At 37.9% G+C, this 24,642-nt stretch overlaps 1 protein-coding gene across 1 annotated transcript in view; it reads left to right on the top strand.

The window, feature by feature from the left end:
* LOC122792759 (phospholipid-transporting ATPase ABCA1-like) overlaps nucleotides 1–24,642 on the top strand; it is a 2,266,772-nt gene that overhangs the window by 29,022 nt on the left and 2,213,108 nt on the right. Inside the window, exon 3 of the mRNA XM_044060333.1 lies at nucleotides 3,905–4,032. Coding sequence (XP_043916268.1) covers nucleotides 3,905–4,032 — 128 coding nt within the window. The remainder of the gene's footprint in view (nucleotides 1–3,904; nucleotides 4,033–24,642) is intronic.

Genomic DNA, 24,642 nt, shown 5'->3' with positions numbered 1-24,642 from the left:
CTTGGAAAATACTGATACTACCCCACAATTACCTGTAGGTTTGAGGAAATGATAAATGCTAAACACAGGAATCATTGATTTCAAACCATGTTCTACCACTATACGTGTACAAAGGGGCTCATGCTGCAATAGAAACTCAAGTTCAGAGATTTTTTTTTTTAATTAAGACTCCAGGCATAGAGTAAAGCCACCTTAATACAGGAACACAGTAATATAGTAACACAGGAACATACATGGCACCAATCATAGGGGACCCTAAGATGCCTAGCCATATACATCTTTAAGCAGAATGTGTTCTGAATGAGTTTGCTTGGTTGGACTCTCCAGGAGATGGATTCGGCCTAAACAAAGCAAAACAAAAACAACAACAAGCAGCACTATAGGGACAGCAAAACCTTCCAACTCATTGTGATGTGGAAGGCATAGTAAAAGACAGGAGGGACTATTCATATATCCTCGACTAAACTTGACACACACTGGATAGTCCTACAATGGCATCTGCTATACTGGCAATTATTACAGTCAATAATCTTGTCTTTGACTCTTGGTATTATTCTGGGTGATAATAAAACACCACCTAAGGTCAGTATCTTTCCTACAATAGATGCATACATAGCGAGCTAAGTATCATCTTTCTGCAGTTCCCCCTAGGTAGTGCATCTAAGTTCATTCATATGAACCACTATGAAGTCAAGATCAAATATTTCAGGATGGAGGTTTGTAAGTCACTTGTTATATCCTGGATACTACCTCTGGAAAGACAGCTATCCATGATCTACTTCTTATCTGGACAGAGAGGAGTTTGCATGCTTTACAACAGAGTCATCTGTTACTAAAACATTACCATTTATAGATGTAGTCGTAGTGGATATTACTGTCTTGGAGTCTGCACCCATGTGACTCTTACAGGTATGGATATTAACTATGGGCATGTTAGGGGAAGGAGGATATGCAAGACTCAGACAGTGTTCTCTTAACTCAGCATAAACTGAAATAGTGGAGATGCCTTGTCACATAGGAATGCTTGGGATTTGAGGCAAGAAGATAGACTCATAGTTTAGTAAATGCTTACACTTCTCAAATATACTGAATCATTGTGAGATATCAATAGAGAGGGTTCACTGGTCTATCTCTCAACCTCTTAGAACAATAAATCTGGATATAACCAAAAGTAAGGAGAGGACAGAGGCCCAAAATCAAAGACAGATTTAATTATTTCTGTTATATACTTAGAAAGTTTATAAAATAACAGATTTTGTATAAGCTTACATATCCTGAAGGATATGTAATCTGAAATTCAAATGTCAAAGTCAAAGAAAACTTTATTGCCATTCAGAACTACACCACAGAATAGCTGAATGAAATTGTGATGCTTCGTTCCCAGTGCAAAACCATACATACAGAAATGAGTAATAATAAAATGACATAAAAATAAAAGTAAAATTATAATAAAATAATAACATAATGACCAGACACACTTTACATATAAATAGAACTGAGTGACAACATTTGCATGACATTGCTATAACATAAGAACTAAGCAGCATATGGAATGGTCACCATGAATATTGCACAGTGTGATTTATATTGCACTTCACAGAGTCCTACGGTAAGGTAAGATATGAACCAACATTAAATATACACGTCAGTTAGTTACTGCACATGAAAAGCTTAATACTTATAGTGCAACAAAGCCTGGATATGTAAGGATCTGTATAGTCAGATAAATAGCATAACTATGTGGTAGGAGGGGAAGAATGCATTGACAGTCTCCTGGCTCATTTTAGGAAAGAAACTGTTTTTAAGTCTAGAAGTCCTACAGTGCATACTTCTGTATCTCCTACCCGAGGAGAGGTGGGAAAATATGCCATTTGCAGGATGTGAAGGATCATTGGATATCTTCCTGGCTCTACTGATGCAGCATGATTCATGTAGGTTTTCCAGAGGTGCAAGAGAGGAACCAGTGATTTTCTCTGCTGCCCTTACAATTTGCTAAGAGCCTTGTGATCGGAGGTGTTGCAGCCCCCATACCAGACGGTGATGTTATTGGTAAGGACACTTTCAATGGTACCCCTGTATAATGTTTGGAGGATGGTCTTCGATAGTTTTGCCTTCCTCAGTTTCCTTAGGAAGTGCAATAGTTGCTGAGCTTTTTTGAACATGTAAAATACATGGACTGACCAGGACAGGTCCTCAGTGATATGTACCCCCAGAAATGTTGTACTTTTGATCCTTTCCACTGTCATCCTTTTCATCTCTAGAGGTCAATGTGGTTCTTGAGACCTGAAATCCACAATCAGTTCCTTAGTCTTGCTGACATTCAGCACTAAGTTGCTGTTGTCACACCAGCCAAATAGATCTTCGATCTCTTTCTTGTAGTCTGTCTCACCTCCATCTCTGACCAGACCTATGACCTTGGTGTCATCCGCGAATTTGATGATTTTATTGGACTCATGTCTGGCCATGTAGTAATGTGTCAGCAAGGTGTATAGGAGAGGACTTAAGATGAACCCCTGTGGTAAGCCTTTATTCAGGGTTATGCTTTTGGAACTGTTGTCACCCACACAAACCCTTTGAGGCCTTTCCATTAGGAAGCTTAGAATCCAATTACATAAGTGGGAGTTGATGCCCAACTGTAGTAGTTTCATTATCAGATTCTGACAGTAATGAAGGCAGAACCGAAGTCTACGAATAGTAGTCTTGTGTAGGAGTTCTTGCCTTCCAAGTGGGTCAAAGTTTCTTGGACTTCTAGGGAGATGGCATCCACTGTATTACGGTTTGACCTGTTTGCAAACTGCAATGTGTCCAGAGTCACTGGTATGCTTGAGACTATGTGATCTTTAACCAGCCTGTCAAAGCATTTCATCACTGCTGAGGTTAAAGCTACTGATCAGTAGTCATTTAGAGTTGTTGGTTCTGAACTTGGCAATCAGTGATTTGTCAGATGACCAGAAATTGCATAAGGCACAAATCAAAAATATAATTTAAAAATCTGGACATTCTAGAAAAATTTGAACAGTTGAGAGAGGGATGGCTTTCATTAAAGATGAGACGGTTGTTACACCCCACTAAAATGACTCATGCTATCAAGCTGGCTAATGAGTGGTCAAGAACTGACTAAGATTCTATAATCTCCAGTGTAGTTAGGGGTTTGAGTAAACAGGATTGCTTAATAATCTACTCATAAGACAAAATGGAAGGATATAATGGACTGGAGTAGAAAATGAGGATAAGAGAGGACACAAGAATATTAAATATCTTTATTGTATTCCCTGGATACAACAACTATCATATTCTGGAAACAGCAAATAGTTGTAAGAATCACACCTGAAAAAAATGTAAAAGTGACAACTTCACAACTGAAAAAAAGGACGACGTGACATCAGTTTCTAGGATTATTAAAGTAATCAGCCACAGGAGGTCAATTTTATTAGATAGTCTTACTCAGTAGTTTTAAATGCAGTAATTAAGAACAAGAGAACCAGTTTCTGTAACAGCAGACCCAGCAACATCAGCAATGAACAAATCAGATCAGGTGCAAACAACAGTTAGAATAACAAGTTAATTCAGTCTCGGTCTAATTATCATATTCTGCCCCCCTCCTGGACATGTTATTCACATCTGCAGTGGAACATAAAAACGCCCACCATGGCACTGCATCTGTTTGAGATAAGCACTGTGATGGGGATGTCTAATAATGTGAAATGGCTACTGTCGGTGGTAAAAAGGAATTGTCATTTGGCTGTTTTGCATCGCAGGCAGAGAGTATGTAAAGATAGTTTCACTGATTTTGCATTTGTTTTGTAGTAAAGCTTTTCTTTTTCTTTTCTCAGTAACATTGTTATGCTTTGTGGTATATTTACATATTAGACTAAAAATGTGCATTTCATTACTCTAAATCCAGTGCATCTGTGGCATTTGATGACATTCAGAGAATAATACCAAATCTGCAAAACACTCCTCCCTATGAAGCAATCTGGAATGATACAAGTGACTGGATAAGTGCTTTTAATCAAGCCAATGCAACCACAGGTAAAATCTTGGATTTATTTTGCTTCTGTTCAATAACACTAGTAACTTTGAAATGTGCAATTTGATAGGACACTGAAGTTACACACTGTTTTCATACCAAAGATAAGATCACTGAATGTATTTTATGATGATGGAAATGCTTTATCTTCAGAATGCTGTCAGACTGTATATAAAACATTAAGAGTTTATCCTGAGACAGGATACTAAACCACATATAACAACAGGCTGTACACATTACATAGTCCAAGCATCTGTAAAAGAAATGGCTGTTGTTGTAAGGGATATAAATAATTATCCAGCCTGTGCCAGAAAATGGTCTATCATTATCAGTCCTCTATCCCAGTAAACAAACCAAATAAATGTATTCAGACTATCCGACAGTATGAAATGGTAGTGGACTAAAGACATGACAGCTGGATTCTGTAAAATGGTGACTCTCATACCAAGAGGGTGAGCTGCACAGTGAAGTCTGACAATGTGTATGCTATAAAGTGTGGTACAAACAGAGTATAATTAGCCTTGGTGGAAGAGACATTGGCTACAGTGGCCAGGATGTGTACTGGAGGTTCCATACTTTAATGTCTGAATGGGTGTATGTATACAGTAAATATCCCGGTCAGAAATAAGCCACTACTATTCTTTATTTATTTATTAATTAATTATTAAGACATAAGCAGATGCAATGTTTAAAAGCTATTCTCATGTCATTCTTCACCCTTCCCAAAAATATGCATTGAGGTTGCCACCCAAAGCACATGCAGTGTAACAACTGCCAGCACAGCAATCCCAAGTAAAGACTCCTGCTTTGTATAGGATCCCCCCTTTCATCCACTCATGTCTCCCCAAATGTTCATTTCACATAATAATGAAGTAGCTGCTCTCTATAACAGTCACAGAACAGGAACAACTGGTATAGTGCTGATGTGAAGAAGCTTGACACAAGACACATCAAGGCAAAGCTTACCATGTGATCTTTGACAGGACCAGTAGCTGTTACTGAATAATATCCCCATCTCCCCTCCTAAAAGCAGTCCTTATCATTGGTACTCCACACGGTGCAGTCTCCCCTCTCTTAGGCACATATAAGCTGTGACTGACTATTTTATAATATCACTTGCCCTGCACACATCAGACCCTGTCACTTATGTGTCAGTATAATATGGTGCTCTACACTACCTACCACAACATTACCCATGAAGAGGTTTCCATTGCAAAAGAACAGTCTGCCAGCCACAATATCCCCATCTCAAATAGTGGCTGTAATTTACTTACTTATTGTATTTGTTTACTGGGGTGGTCTGACTGAGCCTAAAAGACCCCTTTACAGTGGTGACCTGGGAAGAAAAGCTCCACAGAAGAAAAGTTCTGACAATGTGGAAATACAAATATCGCAGATTTGTTAAAAAGAAATAAAATATTAGCAATTTCATTTTCATTGCAATCTTAGTACAATAAAAAACAGTATTAGAATATTGAAAAACATTGTTCAGAGTAAAAGAAACAAAATTAAAAAGATTAGTGTCAGAGATATTGAAAGAAGAAAGAGTAAGAGAGCTAGAGATGTAGTTACTTTAGGCAGGTGCTAAACATGAGAATATCCGAGTTCATCAGATGGTGTTTAAGTTGTAGCTTAAGGGCTTTGGATGTGGATATTTGTTTTAGAGGAAGCAAATGTAAAAAATATTCTCCCCCCCCCACACACAAGAATCACAAGTAACGCCTGCCCCTATCTTTAATTGTATATTTACACAAGCTAGAAGTATGCACACATGAACAAATCTACCTAAGTACTTCACTGCAATGTTCCAGGAGATTATATAAGACAGAGAGGTGTGTTGCCTGCTATAAATAACAAATAAGGCCATGCAACCCTGACTGAATGAATGTACTGGGAGCTGGTAGGATAGAATGAGAGGCAACTGTCATGCCTTTATGTCAAATGCCTGCTGCCACATATGCCTATCACACCTCAACCCCAAAGATCCCAAATTTTTTTGTGCAGTAGCAGGAGCAGGCCCAATGTCTGTATGCTAGCATATCCCTGTACACCGCTTGTGCATGTGGTAAGCAAAGCACCGGCTTTCTAACTCATGAAAGGCATTGATAGAGACAGTACTTGTCTACTTCCACTGATAAGACCTAGCCTAAGTGAAGGTGGGGGTAGCTTGTGCTGCTTTGTGTTTTACAAAACTATTTTGTTGATAGATAGCAAGCAGTCTTCCGCTCTCTGCCTTACACTGTGAAGACAATTTCATATCCCTTCTTCATGGCAGTAAATCAGAATTTGTTATAGGTTCATTGGTGCATAATAGACTAATGACCACCAAGGCCTTTATAAGCCTAGCCAAACAACCCAACCCCATTGTGTCCCCTTGTAACATGTGAGTCTTAATTGGGGGTGATATTGGTTAGGAGGGGTATGTTTGTTAGGAGGGGCATGTTAGTTAGAAGGGGCATTTTAATTAGGTGGTTGCTAAAAAGTTATGCAGTGGGGGAGATATGTTAGGGAATGTTTACTGTCAATCTGTATATATAAGAGACATGGAGATCAGCTCAAGGATAAATTTATGATTTCCTATCTAATGGTCAAGGTTACATTTGAATAGGGTTGGGGACAGACTCTGTTTCACATGGATTGGGAGTCTATTTCATAGCATGGGATCCTTTGAGCCACATATCTGTCTACTTATGTCACAAACAAAGTTCATATCCTTGAATGTAGTGTTCCCCTGCTGCTTGTTTTTTAGATGTGCAAAAGCTCCATCGGGGCTGGATCTAAGGATGCTTTATATGCCAAGCACAGATCACTTCTTAAAAATCTGTATGAGAACAAGTATAGAGACAGGGCTCCAAGGTGAAATGTATAGGACAGTGCGCTAATATCTTGGCTTGTCTTGGTGAGAAAACTCTGTGGGCATTCCAATTGTTGCATATGCCTAGTTAGGTACCTGATGAGAGGGGGCAATGTACTCAATGCTTGGTCTGATATGGGTTGAGTAGAGTGGTGCTATAACTTCCTTGGCCCTAATAAGCTGGATAATATAGAATTAGTTTCATTCTACCTTGGCTATGTGTTGGTCAAAGACTAGATTACTGTCTACATATTTATTTATTGCATTTGTTTACCAGGAAAGTCCACTGGGCGTAAAAGAGCCCATTTTTGGTGCAGGCCCAGGGAGAAAAGCTCTGACAAGAACATAACTACAGAAAATAGTAAACATTAATTGGTACTAAAGTCGATACAGTGTTACACATAGTGATTACAGTAATATATACAGAATGTATACATAAAAGCAAGAATTCTGTACTTTGCCAGATGAATTCCTTCAGAGAGGTATAAATAGAGATGTATTAATCAGCAATATTGTACCAGTATCAACAAGTGATGAAAAATAATAATTATGTTGAAAATATCAGTCACTAGTAGCAAAAAGCATAGGAGTTTAGTTATCATATAAGGAGAAGGAAGACATTTGATTATAGAGCAGGTACATAGCCGGGAAAAGTTTAGATGATTTTTCAGTATTTGTTTGAAGGTGGTGGCCTACCTGTGTTTCTTATAGAAGGTGGAAATGAGTTCCATAGTTTGGTGATGGTGAAGTAGTAGGGAATTGGCCAGCAGGTAAGGTGGGCTTTTCTACTTTTAGAAGTAGATGATTTTCAGATCTTAGTTACCTTCTGAGTTGGTATTGGGCAAATAGTGTTGAGAGAGCAGGACAGTCTGTGTGTCTGTAGATTATTTTGTGTGCTGTAGTAGGGTGAATGAGAAATGGTGGGGGAGTTCCAGACAACCTAATTATTTCAGTGAGTTACACTGGTGGGATGAATTGGCCTTGGAGAAAATTTGGCTATTCTGTTGTAACACATATCAAGTTTGGATTTTGCATAATTTTGGATATTAGTGAGGAGAGAGGTGCCATGAATGAGAGAGGATAATAAAAAGGTGGTTGCAAGGGTTTATCTAATAGAGAGGCTAAGAAAGTGTTGGTGCCTGTAGAGTATACTGAGCTTTTGGTATGTTTTGTGATGTTATTGTTTATGTGTAGTCAAGGTTAAGGTTTTCATCTATAATAATGCCTAGTAGTTTAATGTGTGGGGCAACTTCTATGGTGGAATTGTCTTGCACTTGTATAGTGAAGAGTTTTTTGTCTAGGGGAGTGGCTTTCTTAGGGGTAAAACGTACTAATTTACTTTTTTTTCCGATTTAGGGCAAGATGATTGTTAAGCATCCAAGATTCAGTAGAGGTGAGGGCATTCTGGGTGATTTACTGGAGTTCAGAGCCAGAATTTGCAGTGCATATTATTGTTGAGTCATCAGCATACTGGATTACTGAGCATTGTGTGACAGTGGAGTGATAGTTGTTGATAAAGATGTTAAATAAAAGAGGACCAAGTATGGAGCTTTGGAGTACCCTGTGGAAGTATTGAGGAAGGGAGAGTACAATTTTTGCCATTTGGTAGATTGCAGCCTATTGGAGAGACAGTTGTTGAACCATTGTAGGGTAGGTGGGGAAATGTGGAGTGAGGATAGTTTACAGATGAGGATGATGTCCGAAATGGTATCAAAACCTTTGGAGAGGTCTAGGAAAAGAGAAGTGATTATTTTGCCAGCATCCCATTCCCAGTTAATTGTATCAAGGAAGGAGAGGAGGGTTGTACTGGTGCTGTGTTCTGGTCTGAAACCATGATAAGTGGGTGATAGAATTTGGTTTTCAAGCAAGTGGTTGAGGAGTTGGGCATGGATGCATTTTTCCAGTATTTTAAAGAGGGGTGAGAGAATTGCTATGGGCTGAAAGTTTGTGGTGTCCGTGTTGGTGCCACCTTTGTGTAAGAGGAGAATGCAAGCTTTTTTCTAGATGCCTGGGACTATGGAGTCCTTAATTGATCTGTTAATGCTGATGGGATAGGGTATAGAGTTTGCAGCTAGCTGCAAGAAGTATGAGGGTAGATTCTCAGGGGCCAGAGTACAGGGTTTTAGCTTAAGTAAAAGTTTTTTTTTATTGTGGCAGTGGGTAAGGGGGAGAATTTTAGGTTGGACTCGAGGGTAGGATTGTTTGCTGCAATGATATAGTCATCAGCTGTCTTAGTAGTGGTTAGGTTAGCTATGGTGTCAGTGAAGTAGGAACTGAAGAAGGTGGAAAGTTTGGTGGGGGGTTTCTGTGCTAGGGCATGGGCTACTTTGAGAAACTGGGTGTAATAGCTGGTTAATGAAAGACTAGAATTTTTTGAGATTATCTTTATGTTGACTTTGTAGGTGGAGGTAGTTGGCTTTTTTTATCTCTGACTATTAGTCATTTTTCCTGGTTACAGAGTTGATTGTAATGTAGTAGAGTTGAGGGGGTCTTTGTTTTTCTGCCATGATTTCCAGATTTTATCCCTACTGGACATGACTTCTTTGTGGCTTTTGAGAGCCAGCTTGCATGGTTATATTTTATTTGTTTTTGGCACGTGGGTACTTGCCTATTTAGGATGTTTAGGAATGCTGAGTTAAAGAATTCAACAGCCTCATTAAGTTGTAGGGATTTGAGGGGTTCCTAATTTACTTTAGCTAAGGTTTCATTAAATATGGATGGTTGGAACTTAGCCAAATTTCTGGTTGATTTATATTGGTGTTGCCCTGGGGTTGGGGTAGATTTGCGTAGGATATATGCTGCGTGGTGGTTGCTAATGCTATTAGGTAGTATGCCTGCAGTAGTGATATTGTTAGGGTTGGACACCAATATCCAGACTATTGCAAAGCCCCAACTGTTATTTTTGTGGGGTCTGGTAATTTCTTGAATTAGTTGGGAGAAGTTGTAAATGTTTATGTTTTTTGAGGGGTTCTTTTGGGCACTGTCTAGCCAATCAATATTTACATCACCTAGGAAGATGGTTTCATTATCTATGTTTTGGGATGTCCATGCAAGTATGGTCTCTAATATTGGTATATTGTTTCCTGGAGGAATATACAGGGTGATTATACAAATGTTTGATGATTGTTAAGTTTTAATATAGAGATTAGAACTTTGGCTGAGTAGAAACTGGGTGTTGATTTTGAGTAGGGAATTAAAGTATATTTGCTAGGGAAGAGTATTGCAACTCCCCCTCCACTCTTGTGGAGCCAATCGGCTGTTATGCATAAGTAGCCTGGGGGGAGAAATTCTGTGTCTTTTACGTATGATTTAAACCAGGTTTTGGTACCTGCTATAATATCAGAGTTGTTTTGTGAAATCCATGCCTGGAGTTCAGGTATCTTGTTTCTAAGGCTTTGGAGATTTATGGTTGATAGCATGAGAGATTTTCTAGTTTTGCTGGTGCTGGGAGTGGTTGGGCCTGGGTTGGGTTGTATATCACCACACTGGGATATAATGCTTTGGCAAATTATATGGATTACATTTATCATTTTTTTCTAGAAATTGTATAGTTGCTGCTGGTGGTATGGTAATGGGGATGTCTATGGAGAGGCAGCATTTTTACTTTGGATAGTACAGAGGCATTAGCTGTGAATAAGCTAGGGTGGATGTCAGAGTAACTTAATAAATGTGAATTATGTGTGGTGGTTGTACAGGTGGGTGTAGGAGGTATGTTAGGTGTCTGGAAAGTTGGGATTATTGTTAGGAGAGAAAGAGTGCAAGTGAGAGAAGTGAGATCATAGTATCACCACGATGGACATGATGGTGGTTGAGTGCAGTGTAATAGAATGAATATGAGCAGGACATCAATAGTTTAGGGGATGGAGCACTATATGGCCCTATTTAAAATAGCTGGGGAGGTAGAGTAGTTAGGAGTTATGATATAACTGGGGGAATAATTATTGGGGTTATAGGATACGTAGAAGAGATGTGTGGGAGGGGTCAGGTTAGGTATATGTTTCAAGATCTCTAACTACAGGGTCAACTTTTTGGAGTGTCTTATTAATTGAGTAATTTGCCTGGGGGGTCATGTTCCCAAAAGACATTATAATGAACTTCTTTGCCCTGAGTTTTAATCTCTGGCTTTGGCACCAGTCATCTGTCTGTGTTGGATCCTCTTGAAGGATGTTAGTATCATGGGGGTATTTTATGAGAGCTCTGAATTTGCAGTTTTCTGCAAACTTGGTGTGACAGAGGTCCTTGACATTAGCCCTGACCTCCGAGAAGTAGATGCCAAGCAGGAGTTGGCCCAGCATGGAGCCATATGGTACTCTACTGGTGACCTGCCTCTTGGTGGAGATGGTCTCACTAATCCTGACTTAGGACCCACCTTTGCACCAGCTGGCAATGCCCTGATTTGGGTCTATATTACATCACTGAAAACTCTTTTGAAAGAATGTCATTTCAATGAAAATGCCATTCATCGAAGTCTGCCCCTGCAAATTATATATAGATTGCACTACAGTGAGGAAAGGGCAAATTTTCCGATCTTCACTGTACCTCGATCTCACTATAAACAGTTTGATGAACCGCACAGAAAATATATACATATATATATAATATATAATAATATGTACAACCCCCCACACACCGCCTCTAACTACAGAGGGGAAGAAAATCTTTATGGCACTCCAAAAAAAAAATCTCTTTCTTCCATTTGCGTACACTTTCTTTGTACTAGGCCTTCTAGCCTTGTTGTGAACCCTCCTATGGTTCAAACAGAATATGCCAGGGCCAAAGGGTGAAAGGTGAGAATTTGACATTCAGACCATGGCTGTTCTCCTGCTGAGGTGTGTGTGGAAAAAGGGACCACAAGGCCCATGGAGGCTTCCGTACCAGACTTCTCAGTAATAGGTACCAGTGCTGTCAAGGCCTGGAGCTATTAAAAAAATCATGCTTGGCTTTGTTGTCTGTCTGACCTTTAGTACCTTTGGGGAGAGGCAGAGGAGGAAAAGGCACACATGAAGATTGCTCCAATTCATCTGCTAAGGAGTTCTGTGCTCCTGGCAGAAACCTTGCCTGAAGATTGAGCCATTCCTGAGCCACCACAAAAAATTCTTTTGAATGCAAGTTATTATTTGAATGACAGTGTCCAGATCCTGGCAGTGTGTGTCCATACATTTTTGAGATACCAAATGATCTTTGCCCAGAGGTAAAAGCTGCTGCAACGTCAACATTTTGAACTTGGGAATGTCCAGATAAGTGTTGAGTGACCCTTGACATATCCTTATACTTACTTTGATTATGGGCCGACCGAGGACAGGGACTACCCCAAGTGTGCATTTGGCTGAACTGAATTTTCGATGATGTAATAGGGGCCCCTCTGAGTTTTGTAGAGATTTATGTATATTTCATTGAGTTTGTCCACAATACCTGAGGGGAGGTATTTTGTCAAATGGCTTAACCAGGTCTAGGTAGGCAGTATGCACCATCTTCCCTTTATCTGTTGCCTTGGTTGCCTTCTCAAAATCTATGAGGTTAAGTAGGCATGACCGTCCTTTGGCAAAACCAAACTGAAATGTATCCAGTATCCAGTATTTGTAGGTTGCAAATGAATTTGTTGAGTATTTCCATGAAAATTTGTTCCATGGCTTTGCATATTAGACTAGTCAGACTAATGGGTCTATTTTGTCTGGGGTCAGTTGATGGTCTACCCTTTTGAAATGGAATAATTGTTGTCATTCTCCAATTACATTATCCATAGCCTGTTTTGAGGCTGTAGATGAAAAGTGACTCAAGTGGGCCTGATAGGTCATGTTTTAGAGGGGCCTATATCAGAACACCGAAAGTTCACATTTTTGAATGTTCTTATATCGACTCCTAATCAGCAAACGCTGACAACATCGAACATTCAGAAGAGCGATTTTTTTCCTAGAGAAAAAATTTGCTGTTCCAAAACACATACACACAACACAAGCACACCAAACAAACAACAATCCACACACATACACCCAAATTCTTACAGCTAACCCTACACTAAACTGTACAAACACCACTAACTATCCACTTACCTTAACCCAAACCCTAACCCTAAGGTCCATAACTATCGCGCACTCACCTCACCTGCGCCCTAACCCTAACTCACCTAACCCGCCCTAACCCTCACATCCATACAATCACACACATACCTCCCTCGTGCCCTAACCCTAACTCACCTAACCCATGCCCATTCGCACACTTACCTGAACCTGATCCATAACTTTCCACCACAGCGCTGAAAATAGCGAAACGACATAAACGGACAACCAAATTCTTTCCCTAGGAAAAAATTTGGTTATCTGTCATTTCGCTATTTTCAGCGTTCGCTGAATAGGGGTCGATGTAAGAACATTTGAAAGTATAAACTTTCAATGTTCAGATATAGACCCGTATTAGAGTACTTAGGAGGAAAACTGATATATTGTCATTCCCCACTGAGGCTGTGTTTTTAGCCTAAATGAGCACCGCTATGACCTGTTCCCTGCTGATAGTTGGTGTGGGGGGGGGGGTATACTGATAGAGATTTCAAAAGGGTGGCAGGAGAAGAGTGAGGAATGAAGTTTGTGCTGAATTTGTCATCCAGCAGATTTGCTATGTCACTCTGCTCAGTGAAGGTGGCCAAGCAGATCATACAGAAGCATCATATAACAGGCATAGTTTGCACAGTAACTGCAAAATTTTAATATCAGTAGCCAAGATAGTGCACCTAAAAGGTGCTCTGCTATGAATCTGTAAAAGTAAAAAATGTTTATAGGGATCAGTTATGGTTGTCCCTTACATTCAAAATAAGCAACTATACATGATTTGAGGAAAAACATTAAAATAGATGAATACAATGGGAAAATATTAAAAGAGATCATCATCTTCTTTCGGCTGTTCCCATTAGGGGTCGCCACAGCAGATCACCTGTTTCCATTTCTTCCTGTCCTCTGCATCTTGCTCTGTCACACCAATCACCTGCATGTCCCCTCTCACCACATCCATAAACCTTATCTTAGGCCTTCCTCTTTTCCTGTTACCTGGTAGCTTCATCCTTAGCATCTTTTTCCCAATATACTCAGCATCCCTCCTCAGCACATGTCCAAATCAACGTAATCATGCCTCTCTGGCTTTATCTCCAAACCTTCCAACCTGGGCTGACCCTCTAATATACTTATTCCTAATCCTGTCCACCCTCGTCACACCCAGTGCAAATCTTAACATCTTTAATTCTGCCACATCCAGCTCAAACTCCTGCCTTTTTGTCAGTGCCACTGTCTCCAACCCATATAACATAGCTGGTGTCACTACCCTCTTGTAGACCTTCCCTTTCACTCTTACAGGTACTCGTCTGTCACAAATCACTCCTGACACTCTTCTCCACCCACTCCATCCTGCCTGTACTCTCTTCTTCACCTCTCTTCCACACTCACCGTTACTCTGAACTATTGACCCCAAGTATTTAAACTCATCCACCTTCGCCACCTCTACTCCTTGCATCCTCACCCTTCCTCTATCCTCCCTCTCATTCACACACATATATTCTGTCTTAGTCCTGCTGACCTTCATTCCTCTTCTCTTTAGAGCATATCTCCATCTCTCCAGGGTCTCCTCCACCTGTTCCCTACTGTCACTATAGATCACAATGTCATCTGCAAACATCATAGTCCACGGGGACTCCTGTCTGATCTCATCTGTCAACCTGTCCATCACCATTGCAAATAAGAAAGGGCTCAGAGCTGATCCTTGAAGTAACCCCACCTCCACCTTAAATGCATCCGTCACTCCCTCCGCAGACCTCACCGCTGTCACACTACCCTCGTACATATCCTTACCACTCTTACATACTTTTCTGACACTCCTGACTTCCTCATACAATACCACAACTCCTCTCTAGGCACCCTGTCAGATGCTTTCTCTAAGTCTACAAAAACACAATGCAACTCCTTCTGACATTCTCTGTACTTCTCCATCAACACTCTCAGAGCAAAGATTGCATCTGTAGTGCTCTTTCCTGGCATGAAACCATACTGCTGATCACTAATCATCACATCCCTTCTTAACCTTGCTTCTACTACTCTTTCCCATAACTTCATGCTGTGACTGATCAATTTTTATCCCTCTGTAGTTACTACAGCTCTGCACATCACCCTTACTCTTAAAAATTGGTACCAAAACACTTTTTCTCCATTCCTCAGGCATCCTCTCACTTTCCAAGATTTCATTAAACAATCTGGTTAAAACTCCACTGCCAGGGAGTTTCACCTAAGGGGTGGGGGGGTACTTCAAGGATCAGCTCTGAGCCCTTACACCTCCATGCTTCCACAGGTATGTCATCTGGGCCAACAGCCTTTCCACTCTTCATTCTCTTCATAGCTATCCTTACTTCCTCCTTGTTAATCCATTTTACTTCATGATTTACTATCCCTACATCATCCAACCATCTCTCCCTCTCATTCTCTTCATTCATCAACCCCTCAAAGTCCTCTTTCCATCTCCTCAACACACTCATCTAGCTTGTGAGTATGTTTCCCTCATTATCCTTTATCACCTTTACCTGCTGCTCATCTTTCTTAGCTCAGTCCCTCTGTCTAGCCAATCGGTACAGGTCCTTTTCTCCCTCCTTAGTGTCCAACCTTTCATACAACTCTTCATATGCCTTATCCTTAGCCTTCGCCACCTCTCTCTTTGCCATGCACCTCATCTCCTTATACTCCTGTCTACTTTCTTCATCTGTCTGACAATCCCACTTCTTCTTTGCCACCCTCTTTCTATGTATACTCTCCTGTACTTCCTCATTCCACCACCATGTCTCCTTGTCGTCCTTCCTCTGTCCAGATGTGATACCAAGCACCTTTCTAGTCGTCTCCCTTACTAGCTCTGCTGTAGTTACCCAGCTATTTGGTAACTCTTCATTGCCACCCAGTGCCTGCCTTAACTCATCCCTGAACTCCACCTCACAATTATCCTTTTTCAATTTCCACCACTTGATCCTTGGTGCTGCCCTCACACTCCTCCTCCTCTTCTTGATAACCAACGTCATCCTACAAACCACTATCCTATGCTCCCTAATGACACTTTCTCCGGTCATCACTTTACAGTCTCCAATCTCCTTCAAACTGGCCCTCCTACATAAGATATAATCCACCTGCTACTTGTGTGCATCTTCCTCCACTCTTGTATGTCACCCTATGTTCCTCCCTCTTGTTAAAATACGTATTCACCACAGCCATGTCCATCCTTTTCACAAAATCAACTACCATCTGACCTTCTGCATTCCTTTGTTTAACACCATACATACCCATCACTTCCTCATCCCCTCTGTTCCCTTCACCAACATGCCCATTGAAATCTGCTCCAATCACCACTCTCTCACCCTTGGGTACAGTCATCACCACTTCATCCAATTCACTCCAAAATTTTATTTCTCATCCATTGCACACCCAACTTGTGGAGCATATGCACTAACAACATTCATCATTACACCATCAATTTCCAGCTTCATAAACATCACTCTATCCGACACTCTTTTCACCTCCAAAACACTCTCAGCATACTGTTCCTTCAGAATAACTCCTACACCATTTCTCCTCTCATCTACACCATGATAAAACAATTTGAACCCACCTCCGATACACCTAGCCTTAATCCCCTTCCATCTGGTCTCTTGCACACACAATATACCAACCTTCCTTCTGTCCATCATATCAGCTAGCTCTCTCCCTATACCAGTCATACTGCCAACATTCAAAGTTCCGACCCTCACTACCACAGTCCTAGCCTTTCTCCTCTCCTCCTGCCTTCGGCCATGTCTTCCGCCTCTTCTCCTTCTTCGGCCAACAGTAGCCCAATTTCCGCCAGCACCCTGTAGGCTAATAGTACTGGTGGCGGTCGTTGTTAACCCAGGCCTCGACCGATCCGGTATAAAAATTTTTCTTGGTGACTGCATGAAATGTTTTGGCGAAGTTTTATGCCGGATGCCCTTCCTGATGCAACCCTCCCCATTTATCCGGGCTTGGGACTGGCACAAAGAAATGCACTGGCTTGTGCATCCCCAGATGAACGTTTGAAATATCAAATGTTTAATGTTAACAAAACCAACTAAACAGTCATATGACTAATAAATCTCAGCATTAGTTTGTGCAAGACTAGGGTAAAACAGGAACTGGGAATTTGCCCTTTCTCTGCTGTTGTGCACTCTGAGAACTGGTATATATAAGTACAAGGGGTGTGGGAGCACAGTACCTCCATGTTGGGGAGGATGTAGGGTTTTACTTTTTTATTTTGTTTTTCATCGTTTAGACTTCTGAATTTTTAAAATGATGTCTTGTGTTTCAAACAGTTGAGTATTTAATTATGGGTAGCACACTAGACTAGATACAGACACTCTTTTGAAGGATGCTATGTGAAGATTGTTTAGCATATTGACAGAATGCATTTCTCAATTTAAATCATGTGAAATAATTTAACTTCTTGTTTGAATTATTTTTGCACATAGGATAAAGTATGTATAACTAAGGATAAAAAATAGAAAGCTCCAAATCTGTATTGTCTTTGCAGTAGTTTATACAATGCTTGTCTAGTTTATTCTTATTTATATTATTTCAATGCTTGTTAAAAATGTAGGATATATTAGCCTGATGACTATTTCAGCCAGGAGCCAGAGAAGATGCACTTACAATTCACAGGTGTAGTATATAATATTGGAAATTGAAAATCACTGCACCCCTGCATCCCCCACTGCTGCCAATTACATATACTAACTCCAAGATTTCACAATCTCCAAGGGAAAAGGAACCTTCCCCTAAATGAGAATTATCAATCTCTTGCACATGTCAGCCATCTGTTTCTGTCATCCAATTGATGTTGACCAAACAGATGTCAACATTGTGCTCATTCAATGAGAAATTATATTCCTATCTACCTACATATATATATATATATATATATATATATATATATATATATATATATATATATATATATATAGATATATGTATATATAAGCATCAAAGTACACAAATCTGGAACAGCTAATGACTGATTAAAAAATCTAAAGTCAAAACACTGAAAAAACAAAGCACTGCCTGCTAATGACACACATACATATACACACACACACACATAAATATATATATATATATATATATATATATATATATATATATATATATATATATATATATATATATATATATATATATATATATATATATATATATACACACACATATATATATATATATATACACACATACACACACACACACACACACACACATATATATATATATATATATATATATATACACATATATATATATATATATATATATATATATATATATATATATATATATATATATATATATATATATATACATATATATATATATATATATATATATATACACACACACATATGGGTCTCCTTCATTTGATTGAATTTTCATTTGACCTAAACCCATTTGATCAAAAGTTCATTTGATCAAAAACCAGTATTCAAGGCAAATAACAGGGATTTATCCCCCTCCCCAATGTTGTGTGACACTGGAGTTGGTATATTTAGTTGGGGGGTGTGGGGGGGCAAAGCTAAAGTCGAAAGATGAGCATTTTTGAACTTGTTTTATCTACAGAAACCATCTAATATGTTCCAGCTGCTAACTATGTAAAGTAAGTTATGTAAGTTATGTAAAAATGACAGCACTGTACTATGGAAAATAATGTATTAAAAATAACATTTAATTACTCAAATCATGAATGTTTTTTGACTGGTCTTTCTTAGTAGAAAGAAGCCATATTTGGTGGTATGCCATTTGTTTTTGGGGGTGGGAAATGACCAGAGTTAGGAGCTGATCTGATTCTGTAATTTGAAGTCTGTGGTGTGGGATGACTAGCCACAGGAGGGAAAGAGTTTTGTTGGAGGAGTTTGTGGAATAAAGAGCATAAGAATAGTTTAAATCTTTTTTTACATCCTGGGTGAAGATGGAACAGTGATGTTCTTTTTCAGAAGCTAAAGTAATAAATCTGCAGATGGTATTAGACAGTGTTCCAATTGTATATTTGATTGTATTTGGATGCTGTGGCTGTAATAGAGGGTCCAAATTCATGTTAGGCCATCAGAATTATTTTTTTTATTGTGGTTCTAAATCTAGAAGTGACAAAGTTGGAGATTTTTTGCCCATGATGAAAGAATGCTAAAATTTGATTTGGAAATGGACAAGTGGTCTTTAAAGTTTAGATTTTAATTCAACCAGACCTCTAAGTGTCACAAGTGGGGAATCAGTGTCCAAGGATCTCCATCATTAATGCAAACAGACCAGGAGAAAGGGATGGACAATAATTTATATTGCATGCCAAAGATCTTTAATTACATCCCAGTGATGTTTGATTTTTTTTTCTTATTGGTATTGAGAGCTAGTTTGCTGCTGGCAAGCAAGCCGGTGAAATTTACCAGGTATTGTTTCAAGTCTTTTTTTTTGACTGGTGACTGGGAAGGGTAGGATCTGTAGATGACCATACCATTGTCATTACTGATTGAGGGAATTAGATGAGTACTATAAGAAGGGAGGTCATTTATAAGGGAAAAAAAGGAAAATAATTGGTTAGAGAACATCCTTTTGGTACCCGCTTGGTGAAGGATGCTGTTGGAGATAAGGAAATACCAAAGCTTCCATCTGATGAATAGTTTGGGAACCAGTTTACTGTACTGTAGCTGAAGGCAGCCTTGTACATGGAGTTTACGAAGAAGGAGTGGACTACTAAGTTGAAACATTTGGTTAAATAAAGAAACAGAGAACCAGTAAAAAAGGCTTTTATTCATGTCCTGAAGGATTTCGTCAGTGAGCGTGTATATGCTGGTGATGGTGCTCCAGCCAACCAACATCCATGTTAGAATTTGGTGAGTATTCATAGACATCATCCATGTTAGACTTTGATGAGTACACACATTTTTTATATGTCCTGTGATCTTAGAGATAACTAGCTTTTCAAGAACATAGTCAAGGATGGGAAGAATAGAGATTTGAGGGTGCTTGATGAATTTAATTTTGGATATTGTTGTTATATTATCTTGCTTCCATGTGGAGTCATGTATGATGGGTCTTCTGCATAGTTTAATGAACAAAGTGTATAGTCTATCAGCTTCCACTGGTTCATCTGAAGCAATTTTATGTAGACAGTGTAGTAGATATTTACTTTTAATTGTTCTTAAGCAAAAAGGTGGGGTGAAGGGCAGCAGCAAAAAGGTGGGGTGAAGGGCGGCAGCAAAAAGGTGGAGTGAAGGGTTGTACTTCAGGGTTCAGTGTAGAGGTATCTGTATAAGGGAGAAGAATCAATTGGGATGGAGCATTGATGAAAGATTATATGCAGGGAATTGGATAACGTTACAATTAAAGGAGTCTTTATATGGTTGTCTGCCTTTTTCCAAGAACATTTTTTTGTGGATAAAATGCGTATAAGACTGCATGGGTCTGTGGTTTAATGCTTTTAATTCCCTGGTGACTTTCTTTGCTAGGTTCCTAACAAGGATGAATTCATCCTTGTTTTCATTTAATGTGAGTACTTTTCATTGCTTCAATTTCAGTCTTTAACTTTAAATATGGCTTAAAGTTCTTTACTTAGCCCAAGGTTATGTTTAGGTTTCATTAACCTATACGCATTACAAAATAATTTATTTTGTAGGCAGAGGTGTATAGTTTTAAGGGAATTAGCTATTAGTGTTAATTCTATAAAGGAGTATAAATAGATCCACTCTATATGTGTGAAATGTTCAGAATGTAGAATGATGGAGGGGGGTTATGGCCAAGATGCCGATCTGATTGCTCTGCTAAGATTTTAATATCCTGACAGGAAATATACTTTAATTTTTAGAAAAATCTAACTAAATGTATACTAAAAGATAGATTAACATAGAATCTTTATTATTTTCTAAAAATTAATACAGAGTCAAGAGAATTTTTTAATTATTCCTGTCAAGACGTTTTCTACTGAAGATCTCAACATGAGCAACTCAAAGAACCCACACCAGAAGAATGTAATGAAGAACGAACTATATCTTATAATAACAAACATCCAAGAACTGTCATTAAAAATGGACAAATTTGAAAACAAAATGGATATTATCAAACAAGAATGCAGTAAACAACTGGAACTTCTAAATAGAATAGTAAAAAAACAATCTGAACAAATTCTTGCCTTAGAGGAAACAGTAACTGACCTGAATACTAGAGTGACAGAAAATGAACATCACAATGAATTTCTTCTGAAACAAAACACCAGGTTGATTGAGAAACTGGAAGACCTTAAAAGCAAATCAAGGTGGAATAACATAAGAATATATGGAATTCTGGAGAAAGAAGAGGGTGCTAACATGATTAATTTCTTCAATAAGTGATTTTCATCAGCACTAAACATGCCTGAATCCCTCTCTTTTGGAATTGAAAGGGCTCATCGGTCCCTGGCAAATACAGCTTCATCTCCAAGTTCATCTAACCCCAGGTCTATTATAGTTAGATTTGTTTCCTCACAAGACAAGGACTTAGTGCTGAAAACAGCTTGGACTAATTCCTCCATCAAGATGGGTGAAAACGTTATTCATTGACAATGACTACACCTCTACAGTCATATCCAGAAGAAAGGAGTGAGTTCCTCAAATTAAGTCTTTGAAAAAAGCCAATATTAAAGCTCAAATTCTTTTTCCTGCAAGAATAAAAATCACCTTGCCAGAAGGAGTGAAGATCTTTGATTCCCTACAAGAAGCAGTAGAAGTTATCTAAAAGAAGAAAATACTGTCGGACATACAAGAAATGGAATGGTCATCCCACAGTTTGAAGAGACAGGCAACAAAAAATGGAAGGCCTGTAGAGGAAGGAGCAACCAAAACTAAGAAACTAAAGGACAAATGAATAAATTCCTTCCAGTTTTAAAAACTTTGTTTTATGAATCATAATATATTTGATTCTGGAAAATCTCTATACTGTAAGGTAATGTGAATCATCTTTATTATTAACTTTCTCTTTTCCTTTCTATATCTTCTTCTAATTACATATAGTACTAAGTATTTAAATAACATTCTCTCTCTCTCTTCTTTCTTCCTATTCCTTTTTGTTACTAATGTTCCTTTTCTCTCTTTTCCCAACTATAAGTACTTTACATACTTTTCCTTTTTAAATAACTACAAATAATATATGTATTCTACTTCTTCAGTAATAGTATAATTTGACTTAAAACCACTAGTGGGTCAGTGGTGGAGTAACAATATGCTTCTAATTAGTGTTTCTAACTAGATGTTTAGACTCTTTGTTTAGACACATATAAACATTAATACAGTACATTAACTATGTTTTATAGATGGCTAAATATAAAAGTTTTATATATATATATATATATATATATATATATATATATATATATATATATATATATATAGGGTTCCTATTAGATGACCAAAGATGCATTCTATCGAATGCATCTTGGTCGAATTTAAAACAAAGAAAAGGCAAAATAGCGAAGAGGCTTTTAAGCAAATTCTTTCCCAGGGAAAGAATTTGCTTGGCCACTTCCATTACTTTGCCATTTTCAGCACTGTAGTGAGATTTCAGAGTTGGTATATTTAAGTAGGGGTATGGGAGGCACAGCCCCCCACATGGGGGTGTGGGGGGCAAAGCCCCCCACTTTATGTATTCTTTCAATTTTTTTCTTTCTTTTTTTTTTTTTGAACAGCAATTTCTTTCCCTTGGAAAAAAAATCGCTGTTCTGAGCTTTCAAGATTGTAAGCTTTCATTTACAAGGGGTCAATTATTCATCGTTTGCTTTTTTAAGCATTCAATGATATAACATAGACCCTATATAATATAGACCTTTTTGATCTTGTTAAATGGCTGTATTTAGAATTATTTTCTCTTGAAATTCTGTTATCCTTCACTTACATACATTAAATGTTAAATAATTAGTTCTGATAAAAGTGTTTGACTCCTTTGAAAATACCTATGCTCTTTTATAGATGCATACATTCTGTAGATTCAATTACACTTTTTGTAACTAAATGACATCAAATGAACTAGGAGCGTATTAACATCAGACTTATGCTACATAACTAAACGTTTAGTAACTAAACAGAGGGTTGTAAGGCTTTTTTTGTAATAAGTGTGGTGTATATATATATATATATATATATATATATATATATATATATATATATATATATATATATATATATATATATATATATATATATATATTCAATAGATATTGATATATATTCATGTATATATTCAGCAGATCCTTTCATGAAACATGTTAGACAGATGACTGACAAAATGATTAAAACATCTGATGTTTCTTGAAAAGTGTTGGAAATATTGACGATCTTCTTAACCTTCAGCTTCTAATGTCCATACATACTTTGATCTGATGTGTATTTCTGACATATCTACTTATCTGAGGTGCTATTATTATATATGACATATTCAGTTATATTGGAAACTCTCATTTTAATGTATATTTCATGGACTCAGATTTCGTTAGTTGCTTTCATAATGCTTTTCTTTTTTGTTTTATACTATGTTCTAAGCAGAGATGTATAATTTGTGTCTTTTGGTGTTGGAGAGGTGGTGGATGGATGGTTTACTTAAGTTTTTAACTAAACCAGAAACTTTATGTTTCATGCATGTGTTTGTAAATAGTTTTGGGTTTTTCGAAGTAGTGCTTACTGCGCGTTATACATCCATGATAAGTAAGTTTTCAGTAGATTTCAAGTCAACACAGAAGAAAGGTCTGTCAGTAAGTAACAACACACACATTATAGTCAATGGCTTATAAATGTTTTTCATTAAATATTAATGGTTTGAACAATACTGTCAGAAGAGCTGGTTTACTTAAATATATCAAAATGTATAAAGCCCAGATCATCTTTTTACAGGAAACTCATATATTAAAAAAAAAGACCTACAAAAATACCTATTTAATGGCTATACCATTCTGGTTGATTCATGTATTAAGACTAAGAGAAGGGGCACTCTTATTCTACTGAAAATACTTATACTATGTCAAGAATTATAGATACAATTTCAGATAAAGATGAGATGCTAAGCTGTTTTGGAAATCAATAGGAAGTATTATACTTTGATTAATACATACTGGACACCAGGACTAAGTACTAAATATGTTGTCAGATATCTGAACCTGATTACTTTAAATGCAAAAGGGGAAATTATAGCAACAGGTGATTTTAACTGCCTATTATCAGGCAATAATATTTCTAAAAATGGTAAAATACAACTAACATCTCAAGCCAAGAAGTTAAATTACTTTGCAAACCAGATGAACCTTAAAGATACACATGGTCTAAGAGAACATTATTCCTTATTCTATACTCACTATTCAAATCGGTTTGGTACACAAACAAACATCGATACGGTCTTTGTATCAAATAATATTTACTCAAAAATAAGTAATATATCTATAATGAGTTGTCCAAGTTCAGACCATAATGCTATAACTTTACATAAACTATGCATACAGATGATTTAAGATTTCTACAGAAAATTCCTGCTTACATAACTAAGTTAAAAAAACTTTAGGAAAAGAACTAGACATCTTTACGGAACAAATGATAATGGTGAAGTGACTGATACTATACTATGGGACACCTTTAAAAAGTTTATATATATGGTAGAATAAAATCTTGGTACCTTAAAAAAAGGAGAGAGTGGGACAAAGAACTTTTAGACTTACAAAAAAATAGACAAGATAAAAATGG

This window comes from Protopterus annectens, chromosome 2.part0 (assembly GCF_019279795.1).
Source record: "Protopterus annectens isolate FY-2018-M chromosome 2.part0, PAN1.0, whole genome shotgun sequence".
NCBI classification, from domain to species: Eukaryota; Metazoa; Chordata; order Ceratodontiformes; family Protopteridae; genus Protopterus; species Protopterus annectens.
Note: the sequence above shows the minus strand (reverse complement) of the source record. Positions and strands in the feature narration are given on the sequence as shown.